At 44.4% G+C, this 23552-nt stretch overlaps 1 protein-coding gene across 10 annotated transcripts in view; it reads left to right on the forward strand.

Moving 5' to 3' along the window:
* ABLIM1 (actin binding LIM protein 1) overlaps positions 1–23552 on the forward strand; it is a 303618-nt gene that overhangs the window by 147046 nt on the left and 133020 nt on the right. For all 10 annotated transcript variants that reach the window (XR_016443660.1, XR_016443659.1, XR_016443662.1 and 7 more), the window contains 2 exons: positions 16468–16651; positions 20537–20646. Coding sequence is in view for 6 of the 10 variants with exons in the window: in XM_090058516.1 (XP_089914642.1) it covers positions 16545–16651; positions 20537–20646 (217 nt within the window). In the remaining 4 variants the exon portion in view is untranslated. The remainder of the gene's footprint in view (positions 1–16467; positions 16652–20536; positions 20647–23552) is intronic.

Genomic DNA, 23552 nt, shown 5'->3' on the forward strand with positions numbered 1-23552 from the left:
CAGGAGCTGAGCTTTCTTTAAAAAAGTATATTTCTAGTCCTGGCTACTGTAGAAACTTGAACACACAAATCCTAAATGCACTAACACCAGATAGCAAACATAAAGAATTAATTAACTTAACATTATTTTTAAAGATCACCTGGTCTTTAAGCCAGGCTCAGAATCTTTTGGAGCCTAATTCATCATCATCTGACTCTTTGGGGTGACCAATACAGCTTCCTGCGTGCATGCTATGAAGTCCAACAAAAATAAAGAGAGCTAGTTCGGTTTTTTGAGTGAAGTTTAGAGTGAAGAAGTGATTTATTTCTGGGAGAATTGGTGGATGGATTCTGAGCGGCTGGGATTGGCCACAGAGAAAGAGGGTCACCCTTCCACCCACCTAACCCTGGAGAGCTTTGAGGAAGAGACGCAACTGAAGCGAAGTAGTCAAAGTTAGATTTGCGTGGAATTTCAAAAATGCAGGAGAGGAACTGAATGTGGATATTGGTAGGAAGCAAGCAGAAACTGGGGGGGGCAAAGAGCTTCTTTGTGATAGGGAACAGGACCTCCATTTCAGCAGCCGCATCTACATGAGACACTGCCTGTGCAGTTGTTACTGTGCATCGTTTAGTACTTGTGTGTACAAGTACTAAATGACTGTGCAGGAACCGGAGTTATTCTGCAGTAGCATCGCTGAACGGCTTTCAGGTGATGCTGACTGCGCAGTAGCATCGTGCTTTGTGCCGCACGGCACTACTGCACGGTAAGAACGAGCTACTGTGCAGTCAACGTCTCGTGTTCGAGCTGCCTGACAAATATTCTCCATTTCCAGTGTACTTGTAGTTTCATCTTTTCATCTCTCATAAATCATGTTCTTGCGTTGGTTCTTTGTACCTGTGGCGAGCCTTGCTCTGAGATTCTGCCACAGGCACCGGCTCCCTAGAGGTTGTGAAGTTTGCCTGGAGGGAGCAGGGTGGATGCAGAAGGACCGCAGTCCCCTGCTCTGGCAGGGAAGCCTTGCAGTCAAGAAAACCAACACCTTTTGGTTTGGGAAGAAGCAGCATCCAGGCAGTGCCCATAATTAGCAAATGCACAGTTCCCTGAAACTTCCAGCTGCCCTAAAAGCTGCCAGTTTTCATTCAAACCTCTAGAAGCTTGCACACAAGTCAGTATTGGAAGTGCAGCCTGCTGGTTCCCCGGATTGCCCCCTGCTCAGTGGGTACGGTTCATCGGCAAAGGTGTATCCAGCCCCATTTCTCCAAACACTTAGCAAAGAGGGTTAGTTTATACCCTTGAGAGCTGCCAGTAAACTTCACCATGGGAAACATGATCTGCAGTCTCCCCTGACATGTTTCTCTTCTGCTTGCCTAAGCAAACATTTTCTATTCTGGTTTTTTTTCTGGATATTCTAGGAACTGGATATTGTAGGAAACACCAGCTTGCTTATTTCATCCTGTTTGGTGATGGCGGGAGCAAAATGGGGATTCTTGCATTGCTCTGGAGGTTTTAAGGCAGTTCTGCTGAGCTTCATTTGGGTAGGCCTCGGGTGTCTGTCGCCACCTGACAGGAAATGGAATTAATTGCACTAGTTGGACAGTGATGAATGCTGACAGATGTCATGTCAGATTTTAATAAGTTACTGGATCCCTTTGAAAACCAAAGGCCAAGAAGCCTCTGCGGGTGATTCATCGCTGGGGCTTGGCACCATTATGGGGATATGGGAAAGCATGTGGGGGGTTGGTGTCTTGCTCAGTAAGATTTGATGAGGACCTTAGAAGAGCTGCAAACACAGGCAGAGTATGTCCCATATGGATGCAGGTCTTTGAGGAAACAATCCCCCACACCATAAACTGAGGTGAGATCCTTCCTGTGAGATGCATCTTCCTTGGTTGTGATTAATGTATGATGTATTGGCTAAATGTAGTAGATGACTGAAAAAACTTAGGCTTGGACTTGGCAGTTAGTTCTTTTTGTAAGAGATGTATTTAGTGTTTGCATTTCACCAGAGGGTATTTTGGAATAAGGGAGCCTGCTGAGAAAAAACTTCAGGGGGATTCTTCTTAGTCGAGCAACATGCTACAGGTTGAACATCATGTCTCAACTTGTCATGTGAACATAACAAAAGGTTTAGCTGATGTGTATGTGGACCTGTAGGTGGTAAGAGATCCATTGATGTAAAACCTTTGCAAAGACTGGGCAAAGTAACAAAACAGTGCTTTGCTCTTAGTCATCTTGTCTGCTATGCACTCAGCCTGGACGCTGCCGAAAGAGCTTAGTGCTGCAAGTGCAGACTTCTTCTTCTGCTGGGTTGCTTCACAACAACCTGACCATGACGTGCTTTTGATCTGATAAACTGATTTCTTTGGCCCACTAAAGTGATCCATTTCATAGCTCCATGTAAAAAAGCAGCATGTTGTTGAGAGAGGCAATTTTGCAGGATAGAGATGATTCTTAAGGTAGTCAGTCAACATACAGCTATAAACCAGAGTGATTTGTCAGTGCAGCCTTTGTAGTGTAGGCTTGGGAAGGACTTTTGGAAGTGCAAGGAAAACAGGTTGTTAAACTTGCAGCAGGGCAGAAAGAGATTTTTAAAAAACAAGGTTCAGTCCCAAGTGCAGCACGCTGTTTGAATCCATTGTGGAAAAATCCCCACAGCCATTCCCTCCCAAGTCCTTACCAGTGTCTTTTACCATGTCAGGCACACGGTCTCTTCAATTTCTAAATTACATGGCCCGAGTTTGCTTACTAGTTTGCTGAGCTATAGCTCAGTGACTCGTTCATGGGTAAACACACCGCTGTTAATGAGTTTCTATATCTGGATATTGGTGTAGGTTTAATTATCACTCAAATAATTGTAGCTCTATCTGTGGGAATACACTGCATCAAAAGGATGGCTCTGATCCAGCGTGCAGCACAATGTGAAACTCAAACGTGACTCATGTATTTCTCTCCAATTTGGTCTGTTTTATGTGAGAGCTGTTTGGAGTACTGGTTTTATGTAATGGCTTATTTAAGATCATGGCACAGTGAGTGAATGACCAGGAATCCACAGGAGCGGGTTTTTTCTCATTTTGATTTCTTGCCGACTACTACACATGCTTCAACAGTAAGTTTTCCTTCAGACTTGCTGTACCAGTAGTTATTGAGCAGTATTCCTGGCCCCTGCTGGCATTACACCCCCTCTCCAAGTATAAGCTAGAACTCCCTTCAGACCTCACTGAAATACTTTGAATGCGTGCCCTGCATCCAATACTGTCGGACCTACACCATAGACAAGATTTTCTTTTGGGGCAAGGATAGTGAACAAACAAAATGGTAACCTCTGGGTTGGATTTACTGTAAAATGTGCTGTAACATTTAATAAATTATTTCTTCACTGGGTGGTTGAAAGGCCACAACAAGGTATTTGTTCTTTAAGAAATTCTATAGAAGAGCAGGTTGACAATTTGAAAAAACTTTCAAGAATGAGTTTTCCGTAATAAATGTCTCCTTTTGTTTGCAAAATGTTGAATTATGAAATGTTGCCATCGGTTCTGCTACAGATTTTTTTTTAAATCAGTTAATTGAAAGGGAGCTAGGTATCGCAGTACTTTTGAAGCCCTTTATCTTTAGGCATCTAGATATCTTTAAAAAATTGGCCCTCAGGGAAAGCGGTGGTTACCATGGAAAATCTCCAGTAATTGTGCTGGTGACAGAAATAAGTATATGATGGAGAGAGAGGGATGCATAATATGAGTATTGTCTGCTCATGTTTTGGCACACGGCTAGTATATGTGCTTTTAATGATACTAACTGCAGTGTTCTCAGTTCTCATCGGTGTGTTTTTCATGCTAGTTCACCACAAACATCGGTGACTCTCTTAAGGGTACTGTAAATATTTCCTTGCTTTGGCTATTTTTCCAAAAGTTTAGACATGAAGTAGAGTCCTTGTCACTGACCACTGCATCCTTGCTTAGCTTATTTATAGCCAAGTTCTCCCAGGCTAAACTTTTTTCTCATTGATTGCATTTTGTACAAGGTTCATTTCCCCCAGCCCCAGAAGCCACTTTGATCTCCTGCTCGTGCTTACCTTCATGTGAGAGGTATTTTACACGGCTGAATGATTCTCCCCATTGTTTCTAGCATGGTGCACACAACACTGGCCTTTCATTTGGTAAACTGTCAAATTCCTACAGCAAGTATGGTAGCTCTTCTCCTTGTACTGAGCTCAGAAATACCACTTGTTAGGGTGCCCAAAAGAAGGTGAAATATATGCACTTCAGAGGCCAAGCTGTTCCTTCTGTGGAATATTGTATCATTTGAAAGATGACTTGTGTTTTCACTTTTCATGTAATGGAGAAAATAGCATAAATCTGATTGCTGGCTTTTGTCCTGTTGATCTTGGTTATCAGTGGGCAAGCCAATTACACCAGAAGGCTTACCTGCGCTGAAACTCTGGGCTATCAGTTCAGTAAATACTCGTTAAATGTTGTGAGGTCTCACAACAGGGATGGGCAATTATTTCAGGTGGAGGGCCACTTAACGACTTGTTGAGCTGTCGAGGGCCACAAGCACGGGTGCCCCACCCCCTAATCATCATCTTGGGACCGGAAGTCCCGCCCTAAAACCCCTGACCTTTGCCACCAGAAATCCTTCCCCTTGCTCCTGGAAGTACTCCTTTTTTTTTTTTTTTTTTTTCCGGGGGGGGTGCCATCTTGGGACTGGGAAAAACCCAAATCATATGCTAAAAGTCAAGCATCTATTGCACATATTTTAATTTTAATTAAAAAAAATTTTGTTCGGCAGTACATGTGTTTGTATACTATATGTAGAGGTGATTGCATAATGGCTCCAAATAAAGTATTACTCTTGTATATTGTGTGGGGAGGTGTGGGGTGTGGTTGGGAGTGGGTGTGGGGAGCATGGGGGTTGTGAAGGTGTGGGAGGATGTGGGTGTGTGGGGTTTGTGGGGAGGTAGTTCAGGGGGGTGGTTTGTGGGGGAGGGTGCAGGGCTATGTGGGTGGGTGTGGACCCCACGCCACACATCCCCAGCTGCTCCCCACTGCACACAGCCCCTGCCACCAGCGGCAGCAGCAAGCGACAGGCTCTCGGGTGCTCATGGCTGCTGCAGGCAGAGCCCCTGGCACTGCGTGGCTTCAGCTGAGTCCCGGGGGCTGCACGTGGTGTCATGGAGCTGGCCCAGCCTGCTGGCATGCACCTTCAAGGCAAACCAGGCTGGCTCCATGCCAGCATGTGGGGCTCATGGCACTGCAGTCAGGAGCTGCGCACCATTACGCTGGGCCAGCTCCGTGCCTCCACATGGGGCTTTCAGCCCTCCAGTGGGGAGCCGCATGTGGAGGCACATAGCCTACCCAACCCGATGGCACATGACTCCCCATGGTTCCTGGTCTCTGCACAATTGGGCTGAATGGGCTCCATGCATCCAAGTGCAGCTCCCTGCTGGAGCGGTAAAAGCCCCACTCGGGGGCACAGAGATGGCCCAGCCTGATGACGCACAGCTCATGCCTGCAGTGCCACGAGCCCCATGTGCTGGCATGGAGCCAGCTCAGTGTGCGTCAAAGGTGCATGCCAGTGGGCCAGGCTGGGTTGGGCCGGCTCCGTGCCACCATGTGCAGCTCTTAGGACTCAGCCGGAGCTATGCGCCTCTGTGGGGCTCTGCCTGCTTCTCCCATGAGCACCGCAGGGGCCAGCCATCCGGTGCAACTGCTGCCACTGGTGGCAGGGACTGTGCATCATGCGGGAAGCACGTGGCAGGGGGCCCACACTTCCCCACGCTCACCTGCATGTATCTCCATGCCCACCCACAGAGCTCACCCCCCCTGCCCCCGAAGGCAGGAGCTCGCCTCCCCACTCACCAGCTGCCTAGTCATGCACCACAGCCCAGTGCTCCCACGTGGGGTTCCCGGGCTTCCACTTGGTACCAACTGCGTCCATGACCAGCAGAGGCATGGTTGCAGGAGCAATGGAGAGCAACTTCCCCCTCACCCCTTGTTACAATTCATCAGCAGAGTGTTGAGCCACGTTGGACAGTAGAAGAGTCTTGCTTTGTGCTCTTTGTACTGTTCCTCCCTGCATGTAAAAAAAAATTTCTGTGGGCAGGTTGTCAATCCATCACCTTTCATGAGCCCTTAACTAGCAACAAACAAATAGGCAGCTCAGTTTCTTTACCGTAGACTTCCCATCCTATAATGGGAACTGGATAGGTGCAGCTGTGAACTCAATAAGGCTTTTCAGTCAAAACTACTCTCCAGCATCCAATCCGAGTGTCTTGGCCAGGCTCTGGGTTGATCTCTGTTGGTAAAGAGCACCTTTAGCATTCACCCACTAAGGATCCTGTGTCCTTAGTGTTGCCCTTCTTGGAAGGGAGGACAGGAGAACCATGCATTTGGAGATAAACTAGGTAGCATAAAAAGTTTAAATCGAAAAGCGCAAGTAAATATTAAACAACGATTGAGGGTCACCTTAGCCAGGAGTAACTTGGAGGACAAGACATAAGAAACTGTTGCGGTTTTAGCTGCACTTAAAAGAACAGATGACTTGATACATTTTGGCACAAAGGCCAGGAAATGGGAATGAGCCGTGGAATGAAATCAGTAATTGGCAGAAAGATCTAAGGTAGCTGGGTTACACTTGGGTGGCAAAGCAGCTTCGGACTTGGACCAAACTAGATATTATTCGTTAATTATGCTAGAAATCAAAGTGTGTTTTAACTACTTGAACAGCATGTACCAAATATGAAGGGGAAGGAAGACACAGACCAGCCTAACAGAAGGTAAACTTTGCAGAGAGAAGGAAGCCAGATGTGACTGATATTAGGCATCAGGAAGGAAATAAGATAAAAGCTGCCTGGGAGCCAGACAGCATCTGAGGGATCGATACAGAGTATCCAAGTACATGAATCAGAGTAAATGGGACATCCTACTCATGGAAGAGCCAGCCCAATGAGCTCACGGCCCCACACTAATGACTAGATTTGGTCTGGGCACTAACCTCCCCTGCACTTGTTTTATGCAGGCATGGTTTCCTTGATCTGTTTGGACTTGCTCCTGATGTATGCCTGTGTATTTGAGAGGCAATACCAGGAACACCAAAATTTATGTTGAGTAGCCAAGATAAAAATGTCTGTGTACCACATGCGTTGGGTGGAGGAGGATCTTCAAAGGCAGCAAAGTCCCTCAAGGTCTTTCTTGCAGCCTTTGTTGACTGCTGAATGGGACTCCTAGGACCCGTGGTAATTCTGCTTCTATTATTCCTATTCTAGGCCTCTGCAACATGGCTTCTAATACTGGTCATATTTATCTGCTTCCTTTTTGTTGCTTGTTTTGCCATAGACTCATTCCTTAAATAACCCCAAGGCAAAGACAGCTGTGCCTTCAAGACAAATTCTGATAAGAGAAACTTGAAATCAAGACAGGGGAACAATTAGTCCATTTGAAATGTAGAAACTTTAAACTTTAGTAAGAACATTAACCTTGTCTCTATCAATACAAAATTGGTTAAGCTCCCTGTTAGAAGGGAAACAGATTTTTCTGTGCATTTTCTTAGATGTAAATGATAAATTGATACTTTGCCAAATTCCTTTTTACCTTCAAACAAGAAAACCATTATGTGGTAAGAAATAAAGCCTCTATGAATATGGCTGTGCTTGAGAACAGCAAGAGATGATCAATCAACCATTATTCCGTAAAGCTTAGAAATGTCAGAAAGAAACCAAGCCCCATCTTGAAAACAGACTGAGCACCTTATCTAATACTTGCACTCATGGTACCAAGGTAAATAGTAGTCTTTTTGTTACAGAAAGATGCTCACCTCTGCTAATTAGGGAAGTAGAACCCATCCTCACCAACCTACCTGCCACACTTCACTGTCTTCAAAGATCCTTCATGTATTTTTTGATTGATAAAACAGGAGGTTAGTTTAACTTACTTCCAAGAGACAAAAGTCTTGTGTCTTACTAACTGACCATAGCACAAAGTCCATAATGACCTTTTGTTTTTGTTTGCATCATCTCCATCACAGCTTGGAAGTAACTTATCTGTTAAACTCAATTTAAAAATTATCTTAGTCACTTGGAGAATATTGGCAAAAAGTTAAGCTCCTGAGAAGATAACTTTGGTAGCAGGACAGACCCACACGTTATGAATCCTGTAGTTTTGAGAACTGACAACACTTGGCTAAGAATATCCATTGTCCAGCTGGTCCCACTAAGTTGCCAAGGGTATGTGACAGTAGCCCGATGTATGTCAGTAGTGAAAGAGCTTGAATGCCTGTATTCTTCATGTACAGTGAAGGACAGGCCTGTAATCCAAGCTGTTCCTTTCACAGGATGGGAAGGATCATATGTTTGGAACACAAAGTCCCTTGAGAGGCATCCTCCATTTAACGAAGGCTGATTTTTCCGAAGCCCTAGTGAACGATCAGGTTTAAAAAACCTCTAGTGAATTTTTGTCACTGTGCTCCTGATACTCCAGTGAATGCAGGCATATGTGGAAATGTCTTGTATTTTAGAAGGGAGGTCAGATCTCTTAAAATGGGATTCCTGCCTTCTTATCAGGCAGGGATGGTTGTAAAGGAAATGCCACCTGTTCCCCTGTAAGATGGTTTGGCAGGAATACTTCTTGGCAGTGGGGCACTCTCCCTGTGATGGATGCTGCCTAAAGAGGACCTGTTGGTGTGTTTGTTTGTTTTTTACTTAAATTGAGCATCATTACTGTCAGAGCTGATTAATTCTTTTTCTGGTCATCATGGAAAAGTCACATGACCAAATTCAGATGTACCATGTTAACTGTCATCACCTTGGTGCCCTTCATGTGCCATTGATGACATGATAGTTGTACTCTGATAATATGATAAACTACTACTGTAGTAATGGCACTGCGTATGGGTGTTGATCACACCCTGGCTCCTCTTACTGAGTGGCAGTGATGATTTGGTATGAATTGGGCTGGGCAGGTAGTTGTTTCTTGGAGTAGAAAATGAAAGCAAGAAGCCCCTCTTTTTCTGTGAGATTTTTGGAATGGTTGTAAAGATGTGCACCAAAGAGATCCTCTAAGCCTGGGGAACATATCTGCAGTCAAAATGATAGCTTTTGCAAAGTTGCAAAAAGCTGTTCAAATTCCTCTTCCTGTTTATATAGCAAATGCAGGTCCCCCGTCACGTTGATCTTTTTTGATCCTATCTGTCTGTGACTCAGAGTGAAAGCAGCTGTAGCAGCGTTTTTCCGGCTGCTGATGTTAATGGTCTGACTGACCCTTTTTTAGACTAGCACAGCCCAAAGCCCCGATTAGCACTTGGAACACACATGCTAAACCGTCAGGGCACATCCTTTGTAAAACCTTCAGCTCCTCAGACTCGCAGCTTTGTACACGCTTCCTCCTCTGGATGGGTCAGAGAACATGTTCAACTCATAGCTGGTGCTGCCTTAGAAACCTTGTGGCTGTATCTAAAACAGACCAGCAGAAGAGGAACTAACTGGAAGTCATTTGGCCACGTACAAAGAGCACAACAGGTTGAGGAGAACAGAGACAGGAATGGCAGGGAAGGGGATCTTTTCTTGTTTTTTGATTTTTAATACAAACGCTCTCCAGAGAAGAGTATTTTATTGACGCCAACAGTAGATACTTGGATTAATCCCTAGGTGGCCACGATGAGAATGGCACTAATAACTGCACTTATATGAGACATTTCAGCCAAAGGTTTTAATTCTTGCAAATGATTTCACTACCTAAAACCTCTGTGTGGTGTGGGATAGGATTTGCAAAAGTGGCTAAGGGCCTGGAAAGAAGACAGGTTTGCACTCGTGTCATTAGCATTACACTGGTGTAAGAAAGTGATGGACAAATGAGACAACCCCCTAAACTTCACATATGTTGGTGGGGAGTTACCCCTGAAAGAATTGTACCATCTTAGGTTTCATCTGTCCACATCTATCATAGGGCAGCCATTTATTCAAGGCAGTCAGGCTATAATGTGCTCAGGTGTCTAAGTCATAGTAACAGCCACCTGCTATGTGCAGCTACCCCAGCATAGCTGCCTATGTATTAATTTCTTATCCTCATATAATATACATCAATATTCACATCTAGAGTAAATTATACCAGGACATAGATTGGTCTTCCCAGGCCTTAAGTGTGATATAAGAGCACAGTAAAGTTTGTAGTGAAGTGAAGTGAAACAAGGAAAAATCACAGCCTTGTTTTAGGTCAGATTTTGCAACAAGCTGACTGCCCTTAGCATGAAGGTTGCAACAGGTGTATCAAGTTATAAGTCTTCATGTTTCGGGTATAATCCAGATACAAACTTGAGAATTTTGGGAAGGATTACCTAAAAAACTGCCAGCGCTCAGTAGCCTCTGAGGCTTTACACCTTCCAGAGCATCTGCTCTGGCTCACTACGGGAAACGATAAATTCTGTTATTCATTTAATGTGAGCACAGCGTTAGAAACTGGTCACACTGGGTTATGTAACCTGTAACACTTTTTATAATCTGTGTCAGGAAAAGGTGATGATAGCACTCAGGGGCCCGGTTATTTTCCAGGTGTCGCCTTCTATTACTTTGTATTGTTTATTTGAAGAAAGTACTTGAAAAGAACAGAATAGGAGAAAACAAATTTTCTGGAGGTATGTCTGAAAACCAGCTTTTGGAGCATTAAACAGGGCTGTAACAATAGTTCTCTCTAATTCTCTTATGTCATTGGTAATTGAGCTTTGGCTGCATGTAGTTTTAATGCTACTGTGAAAAGTTATTTGTTTGCACATGAAGTATTAATGCTGTTTTATGCAGAAATGTGAAACCCAACGAGGGGTTGCCATTGCTAGAATCCTGCTTCATTTCTCCACTGCATTTTAGTTTGTTATCCTTGCATAACACCCAGATGTCACGCAGTGCTGTGTCCCATGTGTCGTGTTTGCAGATTCTTAGGGATTGTCCGTCTAAAGAGTCAAAGCAGGCAAAGAAATGGTATTATCTGAGTTTTATTAATAAGGATCTGAGAGAGAGAGAGAAGTGACTTGCCTAAGGGTTTCACAGGGAATCTGTTGCAGAACTAAGATTCAAACTTAATTTTGCCTGAATCCATGAACCTCTTCTCTGTTTTCCAAAAGACTGAAAAGATCTGTCATGCTGCCAGCTTTGTAATTGCTTAGTCCTCATAACTGGAGCTATTCCACACAATCAGTAGTTTTGAAAAAAATTAGACAGGATAACTTGAATAATAAAGTATGCAGCCTTACAGAGGGTGGTCTCTCTTAAGGACATGCGGTGACTCAGCTGTACACAGTGGAGCAGTGAGAAATGACTAAAAGCAAAATGCCTGATAACTTTCTTGTGGTAGGTATAAATCAAGATGAAGTTAATATTTAGGCTGCCATATAGATACAAATAACCCCCCCTTTAAAACTTATAGAATCACCAGATGCCACCAAAATCCTGGAAACGCACTTTTGCCTTCACAACTTAAGAAGAACCTGCATAATTTTGAATGAATAAGCCCCACAGGCAGAGTCACTGACGGGACCAGAGTACCCAGATACTAGCAATCCATCCGACATCAGTCTTTCTGGGAGGTCCTGCCAATAGGAAGCTGATTTTTAGGCAGCCATGAGAGTTTTGTGAAATACCGTACGTGTTCTTTATGTTGCACAAATGATGCAACTGAACTGCTGAAAAGAAAATGCATTCTCTTCGAGCTGTGTGGAAACTTTCCCACTTTGGACTGGGACAAATTCTGTGACATTTTCCATGAAAACTGCAAAAATAGAAATAGTAGTCAGAGGCTCAGGTCCTTGATCTGATGCATGCAGGGTAGACTTGAACCTGAAGCTCGTGTGTGGGTATGTGTTGAATCACAATTCTTGCAATTTTCCAGTTGGTCTAATAAAAGGGATCAATTTGGAACCAAGAGCTCTAGTTTTTTGTATGTTGATTACAAAACACTTACTAAAAAGCAGCAGGGTTTCAAAATCATCTGCTTCAGAATCACAGTTATTCTCACGATGATGATGTGTCCGGTGGACCCATGTGTATGTATCTTTTTATTCCTGTTTGCCTTGTTTTCTTCTAAAGATCAATATTCTGTTGTTTGCTCAGTTAATTATGAGCTATATAGGGTGTATAGTGTGGCTGAGTGAGGTGACTTGTTTCTGGGGTTTGAATACCTGCTTTTTCTTCCTTTTTGACAAAGGATTTGCATAGAAAAGATTTACCCAGAATCGTTGCTGTGGCCCAGCACATAAGGTATAATAAGCAAACCCCCCTCAATCTCAAAGGTTCGAGGGAAGCAGGGCAGGGTGTTTCTACAACAGATGACGATTTATGCAATGTCAGACAAGCAGCCTGGGTATCCTCTAGTGCTGGGGTTGAGGTGGGGAAGGGGAGAAGTGTTTGGTGAGGGAAGGATTGAATCTAAAGTGCAGAAAGTTTCTAAAATATTCATTGTTTCGCAAGGAAATGCCAGCCGGACGTGAAAGCCTCTTAAAAGAGAAGTGTGCTTGCAAAGTAGTGTCTGCTACCAGACAGCGCTAATATATTAAATAGTAAAAGTCTGTTCTGTGTCTAGAACGGTTTCTTCCCCTGAGACTGGAATATATAACTGTGTTGATAAAGACAATCTCTTCCTTGGACTAGGAATGGGAGGAGGCTGGGACTGACTGTGCTGGAGGTGCAGCTCTTCTGCATCTTGGCTTGCTTGTTTTTTGGAACAAGTTACTGTACTGCATTACTGAGACACTGATGCCTCCCACCCCTCTGTTAGTAGCATGTGATTTAAATGAGTTGTAGAATCACTGAGTCGTAGAAAGTTAGGGTTGGAGGGGACCTCAGGAGGTCATCTAGTCTAACCCCTTGCTCAAAGCAGGACCATCACCAACAAGATCATCCCAGCCAAGGTTTTGTCTAGGCGGGTCTTAAAAACCTCCAAGGACGGAGATCTCTCTGAGTAGTCTGTTCCAGTACTTCGCTATCTTCTTGTAAGAATTTTTTTTCCTACTATCTAACCTAAACTTCCCTTGTTGCAGCTTGAGCCCATTGCTTCTTGCTCTGTCATCTGCCACCACTGAGAACAGTCCAGCTCCATCCTCTTCATAACTACCCTTCAGGCAGCTGAAGGCTGCTATTAAATCCTTTCTCAGTCATCTCTTCTCCACACTAAATGGCTATTTATAGACACAATGTTTTTCTAGGCTTAACCCAGACTGCAGCTGCCACTGTGTACACACGGATGACTATAGTTTGAATTAAAATTGGCTCCAATCTGAATTAACTAATCCACTGAATGAGACTTAAAGTTAAATGCAGACTAGGGCAGTCCGAATTAGGCAAGTTAAACAGTATGAATTAACATGTATATACAGCGTTGCTTTTAGGAAAAACAGTCCTTAGGAACTCAGATATACAAATAAGCATTGCAAATATCAGTCCCCTCGAGGGAAACTTGACTGGATTTTTGCAGCACGAGGGAGCCAGTCAGGCACAAAGCTTTACAAAGTCAAATGTGCCAACAACCTCCCCTGGACGGGGCATCAGGTCAGCTGCACAGCGCTCAGATAGTTGTAACAGCACAGCAGTGTTAAACAGGCGTATTATTGCCTCCTAATTACTTCCAACACTAGTAAATCGGAGGTGCCAATGATCATCTGTTAACCCTTAATTCAAATTGAAATTTGATTCAAACTGCGTGATGTGAATTGTTTAACATGGTTTAAAAAAATGCTGAGCATGTCTAGAAATGACCAGTAAGCCCAGTTCCCTCAGTCTCTCTTCACAAGTCATGTCCCCCAGCCCCCTATTTTCATTGCCCTCTGATGGACTTTCTCCAATTTGTCCACATCCTTTCTGTAGTGGTGTGCCAAAACTGGACACAGGTCTCCAGATGTGGTCTCACCAGTGCTGAATAGAGGGGAATAATCACATCTCTTGATCTGCTGGTAGTGCTCCTACTAATGGAGCCCAGCATGCCGTTAGCCTTCTTGGCAACGAGGGCACACTGTTGACTCGTGTTCAGCTTATTGTCCACTGTAACCCCCAGGTCCTTTTCTACAAAAAAAAAAGGTATTTTTAAAGGAGCCCTGTCAACAGTGAAGTGTCCTAACTTGGACCTGCCCTGGCTGTCCCCTGCTTCTCTTGTAGCTCAGAGCTGGTGTGGGTTCATAGCTACATTAAAAGGAGGACAGAGCAGTTCATAATGTTCCCTGTGATGCTGTTCTGTTGACTAATGTAACCTGATATAAACTTCAGCAGTCCAGGTTGATATCAGTATTTCAGGTGTTTGAGCCTGGATTCAAGAAGATTCCTCTGTCCTGGTCTGTCGGCTTCTCTGTGAAATGGGAGCCCCGGTCCGAGAGATGCGGTCACCCCTGCTTGTGGCTGCATTACCTAACTCCTAAGCAAGGAGTTGACCTCTGCTCATCTTCTTTCTGCTGTAGTTGGGTAGGATCTTGGTGGGACGGGGCCAGGACAGCAAACCGGCCGTGGGGCACAGAGAAATGAGAAGAATGCCTTTGGAAACGTCTAGCTCCACACAGCAGCCCTGGGAAACTGTCCTGTTGGATGGGGTCAGTTTTTATTGGATTCCTTGAGGAAGTTCCCTTGCCAGCTGTACCAGCATTATTTTTCTGCTAAGACACCTGGTAACTTCTGCTGTTTGAAAAGCAAAATTGCTGTTTTTATCATACCTTCCGCCCCCGGATCTCAAAGCATTTCACAAGCATTGAGCGAAACCGCACAACGCTCCTGGCAGGCTGGGAAATACCGTGATCCCCACTGGCCTGTGTGTTCATTTCCCTGTTTGGTGACAGGCAGATGAAGCTGTACAGTTTTGTGGGATTGTTGCTATCCACATATAAGTTGATTCTGCTCCATCTTTATGTTTAATCGCACGAAGAGTGAAGTAAAACTATTACTAACCCTGCTTCTTTTGGGATAGGATGTCCTGGTTCAGCTTTCACATACTGTGGGTAGGTGCAGACAGATGAAACAGTAGCAGCAGTTTCAGTTGATGCCTGCGTGGTTAACCCCTCCACCCTCCACTTAACTGTTCAGCAGCGGAAGCTGAAGTGATTTGCCCGAGGTCATGCGGCAGCTGTGTCTCTGTTGTGCAGTGAAGTGTCAAGGGAGCCAAGTTAGCAATAAAAGAGTTCCCAGAAGAAACCTAGATGTGTTGGCTCAGGGCTCCTTGCTTCCAGTCTTCAAGCCAGGCCAGGTATCTCTATACTGCACTGTATTGTGCTGTGTAGACATACCTGGTAGGGCAGTGGCAGGAGTGGGAGGGAACCGGGAATTCAAACTTCAGTTCCATGTTCTAACTATTCCCTTGCAGATATTTCTCTAATCGCTCAGGGCTTCTCCCTGTCTCGTGCAGACACACTTCCACGGGCTGTAGGAGTCCATGTAATGGGTGACCTGGTGCACTTGCTGGTCCTTGCTCTTCAAGGTGGTGGGAGGAAATCCTGCCTGCTGGAGTTTGAAATGCTTTCAGAAGTGGAAGGCCAAGTCCCTGCGTGCGCCACCCGAGGCTGCGTCTAACCCTTGTCCAGAATCCTAGTCAAATGAGCTCTTCCGTTTCCAGGAAGTTGCTGTTCTCACTGCACTGTTGTCTGGGCAGGGTAGGCCCTTAATGCTTAAAAATACTCATTGTGACAGGATCTTCCTGGCTGGTCATGCCAACTGTGACCTCCAGCCAAGGGGTGCCACTTTTCAGCCCCTGTATTTTCATAGTGTCTCCTGCCCTCAAGGTCTGCATCCATAAATCAGTCATGAGAAGTGAGCAGATTATAAAGCAGTCACTGCACAGTAAAGAGGTAAATTGCTGCTGATCAGGAGCAAATGTAATGCAAAGTGCACCTGATGAGGGCAGACCCCTTGTCTTTCAGCGCTTGTCTGTAGGGCATACCTGCATCTACCACAACCCTAGCATGCAGGCAGGGTGCCACACTACTGCATAATTTGCATCACCAGGGACCAAAAAGGGGACAGCCTCAGTTAACTGTCCACTAAAGCCTCTGTCTTGGTTAAGGTTGGTGAAATTCACTTCAATTCAACTAAGAGCAATTTCAGGTTAAGGATCTGTGTGTGGAGTTGTGTTCTCTAATAAATGGCAATGTTAAATTCTGTCCCCCATCAGTACTGGTGTCCTAGTGGGTCCCAAGGATACACTTCCTTGGACTCTTCTTAAGATAATATCAGAGCACTGGAATGAAATCAGAGAGACAGATGAAATATGGTGGTTTTCAGGCTTGGTAAGGAGATGAGCACAGGAATACTATGTATTCTAGTGCCGGGGAATTCTGGTCATCATTACTATATGGCGTAGTGCACTGGTGACGAAGACCAACACTCATTGAATGACAGACCAAGACTGCCAAACTCACCCTATTTGTTAAGTAACTCATCTCTGCAGCAGCTTGGGTAGCTGAAGTGCAGGGGTCTGGTTCTGACCCGGTGATCTGATTTGAGCATATCTCTTACTTGATTTGTGTGTTTGCTTTTTCCAGTGTGTGGCTGTGACCTGGCACAGGGAGGATTTTTCATTAAGAACGGGGAGTACCTCTGCACGTTGGATTACCAGCGCATGTATGGAACCCGCTGCAACGGCTGCGGTGAATTTGTTGAAGGAGAAGTGGTGACAGCTCTGGGCAAAACCTACCATCCAAATTGCTTTGCCTGTACCATCTGCAAGTAAGTTGGCCCTTTCAGCTTCTGTGGCTTTAACCCCACCACAAGAGAGAGGGAGAGCTGCAACATCATTGGACATGACTCTAAAAGTTCTCCATTAAAAGCTGTTGGGTTCGGAATATTTTCTGTGGCCTGACCTTGAGGGATTCATAACACGTATCTAGGAAGCATCTACTAGCAAAGCGATTCTGTTTGGTATCATCCTCTGTACCCACTCACAAATGCTGTTCTCATCCAGAAGGGAATTTAATATCAGGCTTTACATGCTGAAGCAAGGGTCTTGTTACACAGAGCACATGGGTTTTTTAAGCAAGCATGCTCAGAACTAGCAGCTTTTCAGCACCCCATTTTAGATCTGGGGACGTTATAGCAATAGTTAACTTCTTGGGCCCAATCTAGCGTACTGATTTGTAAGTTCTAGAGACTCCTTTGCAGCTCTGTAGCTCAAACTATAGCAGCTCATGCTTCTTACTGGAAATCAGTGGCTCCATCCTTTGTGTGCTGGCCAGGTGCTGGTTCTCCCATCTACAAAGGAGCTATCCCCTGGTCAAGGCCCCTGGCTCCCAATCTTGTTCCAATGTACCTTGCCCTTTATTTCATCTCCGCTATGCTCACCAGTGTCCAGTAGTGCCCAGGGCCGGCAGACCCTTAAGGACAGCCATAATTCTTTTCATATTAATCTATAGAAGTTCCTACATGAGTCCTATTTCTCATGTCCGTATGTGTCTGCAGGACTAGGGTGTTATCCTTTGGCTGAGAAATATTTTTGCATGTTCTTATGTGAAAATTTTAATTGGTTTCTGTCAAAGAAGCATACTTTATGGTGTTTATGAAATTAAACAAAGTGCTGGTACGTTATGCTTTTCTTTAAAACCTATGCAAGGCACAGGAAAGAAAGAGAAGGAGGAACTTCCCAGTCTTTTGGATTCCTTCATATAATCAAGCAACCTGATATGCAAAGGTCACAATGATTTTATCCTAGTTACTAAAAGACTATGATAAAAGAAGGGACGAACCTGTGACATAACAGAAATAGCATCTTCTGAAACGGGAACGTACCAGATAGAGAATAACATTTCATTGCAGTTGCTCGCACAGTAGTATCATCCCACACATGTCTGTATGTCACGATGCAGGACGTGGCCATACCGGAGCTAGCTCTGAACATGCTAACGTGGGTAATGGAAGTGATGTTGCTGTGCTAGCACAGTGCACTGTCATGTAGGCACATCTCTGAGGCTGTCAGTTCCTGTAGTGATCTGTCAGCATCTGTCTCAGACATTTAGTGTTCGCTGTTTGTCTTCTCCTCCTGGAGTTAGAGCAGATTCCCACAGTTCAATGGCTAGACAGCTGGTGTGCTGTGACTACTGCTTACTATATTGATCATAATTCTCACTTTCACCTTCTGCTTGCCCTAACTGTTGTACCCATCTTTTGGCTCTTGCCTTATGTCCCTTCCAGTCTTTCTTCCTATGGGCATGTGTAGATGAAAGGGGGGCCCTAAACCGAAGTGGTGGGTTTTTAAAAACACCACTTCAATTTAGGGCCCTTTAAACCCCCATGTCATGCACACCCCAACTTACCTGCCTTTCTGGTGGCGGGGAGGAGAGGGCGAGCTGCCGACAGGTGGAGCCGTCCCCAGGCTGCTGTGGGAAGGGAGAAGGGGTGGTGCTTCCCTCTGTGGCAGCGGTGGCCCTCCCTCAGGCGGCCCCTGGGGGCACCGCAGGGAAGCACCAGGCCCCCACACAGATTAGGCAGGTAGGCTCCAGGGGAAAAAAAACCAGAAAACATCAGGCTTGCCACTTTTCTTGGGTGGATCCTGCTTCCCCAGGCTGCTGCCAGGCTGCCTGCATGGGCTTCCTGCAGAGCCCCTGAGTTGCATGGAGCCCAGTGCTTCACTCCACGGCTGTAGGGGCAGCAAACTAAAGGTCATCAGAGGAGTTTTAGTTTGTTACACCCAAAGTCATTTAAGGCACATTATGCTGCCGAATTTCCTACAGCGACTAGAATTAATGCACAGTATGCTGCTGAGGTATGCAAACACTGACACCATTAAAGCGATGCAAAAGCATTTAGCTGGCTTTAAAGTGTCGCGCACACATACCCATCGTTTTGTCTACACATGGCCTATGATTCTGTGATTCTGTGCTTATACCAGAAGTTCTTTGGAGCATGAAAACTTTTTTTTATTATACAGTGGTCTTTCTAAGATAGACCCTGTAAAAGCCAGAAGCCTGTTCAAGTCAAAAAATGTCTGCAGTCCTGGAATGCCTAATTGGGGACTACATAAATTCAGTCTGTGTAAGTGGGAAATCCTAATGTGGAAATGGAAAGGAAATTTGGTAGGTTTCCTACTTTTACAGGTTCCCTCTTAGGTTTCACTGCCCTGCTTGGCTTTCTGCAGCTGCCCCTTCTCACTGATGCTGCCCTGTCCCTGTTGCTGCTGTGGCTACTGGCTGATCATGGCCGTGAACACCCCCACTCTAATACACTCCTGTCCCCACTTGCAGGGAGCTCCCTCACCCTTGCTGCCTAACTGAGGCTGTCCTTGGCCATTCTGCGAGACAGGGAGCAGCTCTGATGCTCTGTTCCTGGTGGCTCCGTGGCCAAAACACTGGCTCTTGCTGATGTTGTAGTTATGAGGACAGGGCTTCTTGCCCGAGCTGTCAGAACAGATGACAGCCCACACAGTAGCAGCCCAGGTATCAGTGCATGGACCCAGGCCCACCGCCAGAGCATTGGGCTGGAGCAGCAGGACAGTCAGCACAGCTAAAGCTGAAGCATTGCTGACTGTGCCACCTTGACAGACTTGCTCTGCCCAGTCCCACCAATCAACTGGTTGGTGCTGATGCTGATTTGTGAAGTGGTTGTGAGCAGTTCTGAGTGGGCTGCGTTGCAGAAAGCTTGCACCAGGAAATGAAAACTACTCTGTTTTTGGAAGACTTGGAGTTTCAGGAATTTGGGGCTGGTTTTAGTGAGCCGAATGCTAGTAAAGGTGCTGGATCTCAGCCTCGAAGGCAGAAATTTTCCATTAATCCACTACATGAGTACAGCCAGGCTCAGCAGCTATACAGGTATCTATTGTGCTCTACCACGTTACTTTGGGGATGTCAGGAAATGCCACTCTCAATAGCCCATTAACTTCTCCACCAACAGCATCAGCAAGGGTGCCAATTAATGGTTTTGTAGTGTGGATATCTGCTCAGAGTTCTAGCAATAGGAACATGGCTGTTTCAGTGGGCAACTCCACCAAGCTCAATATAATTATCACTGCTTGTGAACTGATAATACTCTGTGGGTATGTCTGGATGGCACAATGCAAAGTTATGCCAAAATACCAGAGATAGCTTAGGTACTGGAAGCAGAGCAGCTGCTTTAGTGCAAAGGGGTGGGATGCCCTGTTCTCACAGTGAGGCTGCTTCTGGTACTTGAGCTAGCTCTGCATTAGTTGCGCTGTGCCGTGTAGTCATACCCTATATTTCTGGACCAACCCTATGAGCTGCCTCCCTTTGTCCGTCTTTCCATGCTGCTGGGGGTCATCATTGTCATGTTGCCACTACCCTTGCGGGACCTGTTGAGTCTAAGCAAACTGTACTGTCTGCTTCTCCATAGATACTGTGCATTTTGATAGTTTCTGGAAACCAACAGTCCAGTCAGTCTAACTTCTGCTTTTCTTGCAGTTGTGGAGCATTTATCCTTTGAACTTCCTCCAGCTGCCTGGCTTTGCCAAGGCCACATTTCAGACACAGTTTGGCCTGCGGTTCTGTAAGATACTGATTGTACCCGGAGGAAGGCAGCAGACTGAAGACACAAGGCCAAGTATACAACTGCGAGGATAACCTTGACTTCATTTTTCTCTTCAACTCATTTTTCTCTTTCACATTCCAGGCGCCCATTTCCACCAGGAGACCGAGTTACCTTTAATGGAAGGGACTGTCTCTGTCAAATGTGTGCTCAGCCAATGTCATTCAGTCCAAAAGAGGTCTCCAGCACCGGCAGTAAGTGCTCCATCATCTTTTCTAAGGTTCTCAATGTCCAGGGTCCTTGAAAGTTTGAAATGTGTTCTAGTTTTTAAGAAAGGTCCATAAATTAATTGTTGGCTCTGTGAGTGGCAAAAGCATAGTAAGTACTTATAATCACAGAATCATAGAAAAGTAGGGCTGGAAGGGACCTCAGGAGGTCATCTAGTCCAACCCCCAATCCAGAGTAAGTAACTACAGTCTCTGTCTGAAGATATTTTGAAAGAAAAAGTCAATGTTCCTTTACAGGCACATATTCTGTTTGAGGAAATAGGCAGTTTTGCAGTAAGTAGGCCCTAGACTTCTTCCTGTGTGATTGCACAGGTTTATTTAAGTTAAAAAGGGCTACATCAGGGGAAATTAATTCTGGTTTCTAATCCACAACATTTTAACTTAATTACATTATCTTTTAAATATAGTGCCACCATAATTGTCTGAATTGTACCTCTAGCGCAGGCTATTACAGTGACTAAAATCTCTGGTGATGTTTTAAAAAAAAAAGAGAGAAAAGAAGAAACGCAAAGGGCATGGCTGGGAAATGAATGTGGTTTGCTGCTGCATTTTAATGCTTTTAAAATCAAATATGCAAATCGTGCATCAGCTGTTTGTTATAGGATGACACTAATTGATTTTTTTACCTCTGGGAGTCATAGGAGTTATGGACAGAAAAGTCTCTTAGACCCTCAAGTTCTTCCTGTTGATAATGCAGGGATGTTTCTGAAGTGTGTTTGCTTTGGTTGCCTTAATCTTGTTTTTGATCTTTCTTCATTTCTCTAGAGGTCTTGCTTTTCCTACTGGTGGTGGACTGTCTGTGTGTTATGGGGAAGAATGGTGCTTGTTTTGCAATCCTAGCTGTTCTGTAAGGGCAAAGTTGGATGATATCCTTGTTCTACAGACAAGAGACTGAAGCTCAAGGAAGTTATTTCAAGCAGCCAGTCACTTAGCAAAGTGGGGATTCGATAAAGGTTTCTTGAGATGTAATTTTTCTCTCTCTCATGCCAGCAGACAGCACTACTCCTGGTGTTGTCAAATGACATCCTGCATTTTCATATGAATTGTAAATGTCTCAACACAATCAGCTGGGGGAGAATCCAGGTGCCCAAGGGAAGCTCCAGAGCCTTATGTACTAGTGCAGATACCCCAGGAGCTCTGCAGTCAAGGAGTTTGTACAACTCCTAGAATTGCTTCCCATTGCAGGGGGAGCATAATTGTAGCTGTGATCACACTATAGTTGCATTACCAACGGAATAATTCCAATAAAAGATATTGGTGGAAAAAAACCTGCTTGCATCTCCTGGATTAGTTTCCTACAGGGTGGTTAGGGAGATGCTACCTATGTGACATTTATTTTATAAAAGAAGTTGCTTTTTTAAAAACTATTACACTAACACGTTCCTGACATTACTGCTTCCTGGATTCCTTTATGAAAGCCACAGGTTCTAATACTAATAAATTATTTTGTTTTATGTTCGTATCCAAAGGTGACAACGATCTGCTTAGGGATCCTACTCTGCAAGATGCCTTATCAACACACACTAGCAGATGATTCTTACCCCTAAGGGTGCTATTGGGAAGTGTGTCCCTTTTACCGTGTGTGTTGTGTCTTGGCATATAGAAGCAAGTAGCCAGACCCATTTGCCGGGTTTCTAGCCATTTTAGTGCAAAGTTCCACCAAAATATAAAAATAAAAATGTGTGCTGGCTGTGTCTGTAAGGCTTACAACTCCACTGTAGTTCTTCCAGGATTCACCACTCACCTTTTCAACTCTACAGAGTACACTTAGGGCTGAGGAGTCTTGCTTGCTGGCACCAAAAAGTAAACTTTAATTAGCATAAAACATTTCAGATCTCTTCTATTTCTCTTTTTCCAGACTGAATTGGAGACATCATCAATCTTTTCTGATGCCTTTTCCCTTTTTTTTAAATAATGTATTTTAAATTCATTTCTATTCAGAACAGAATTTAATTTGTGCAGTGCATCTGTTTTATGTCTTGTATACCAGGGGCAATTTCCTATGGTTGCTTTTAAGTTGATTATGGAGGAAGCTTATTTTAAAAAGGAAAGATGGGAACAGGGAAATGCGATAGGCTGAGGATCAAGATTGACTGATTGATGTAACAAGGAAAAAGGCTAGGTACCCACTATAGATTTTTCTTCTTTGCATCATTGTTAACGTGTAATTTGCTCATCTCTGTTTCTTCAAAGTTCAGGCAAATGAAGGCCATGTTGCAGCTGGTGTGGGATGGTTTCAGAGGAAAGCAAATACCTTTAAATTCAAATGTTGTATCTCTTGAATATTACAAACATAAAACACTCCAACATCTTCTCATGCTACGTCAGTAGAAAACCGAAGGAAAAACTCCTGAATAATTAATCTCCCACTTTCAGCTGAAAGTAGCTGAATCTATATGGCACCTTCACCTTTTTGTATATAATTAATATATTTCCTTAACTCCAAATGCATTATCCTAAGAAAGGAAAGATTTTTTTTTTTTTTTTTTTTTACAAAGAGCTTTTTAAATCCATGTCTTTTCCTTCTGGCATCCTTTCACCTCCATTCTTGAAGCACTGAGGCAAAATGTGAACCAACCTCATTCATAATTAAGTCTTTCCTACCCCTTATTCCAAGTCCCAGACAGTGAATTAGCTACATGGATTTCATTGATGTTAACAGGAAATATGAGACAAAATGCCTGCAAATAGCTCTGAACATATAATGGGTTATGTTTGGGCTCATTAACTTTTTTCCATTTGACAACCTGATAAATGTGAAGCAAAGTACAAGAGAGAGGAGATGTAGCTGGAGACAGAGGAGCCACAAGATAGAGGCAGAACAGTATTGTATAGATGTACATTCTGATAATAGAGAGGGTCTAGGACCATCA

The sequence above is a fragment of the Crocodylus siamensis genome, chromosome 7 (genome assembly GCF_052110815.1).
Source record: "Crocodylus siamensis isolate JL-2025a chromosome 7, ASM5211081v1, whole genome shotgun sequence".
Taxonomy (NCBI): domain Eukaryota; kingdom Metazoa; phylum Chordata; order Crocodylia; family Crocodylidae; genus Crocodylus; species Crocodylus siamensis.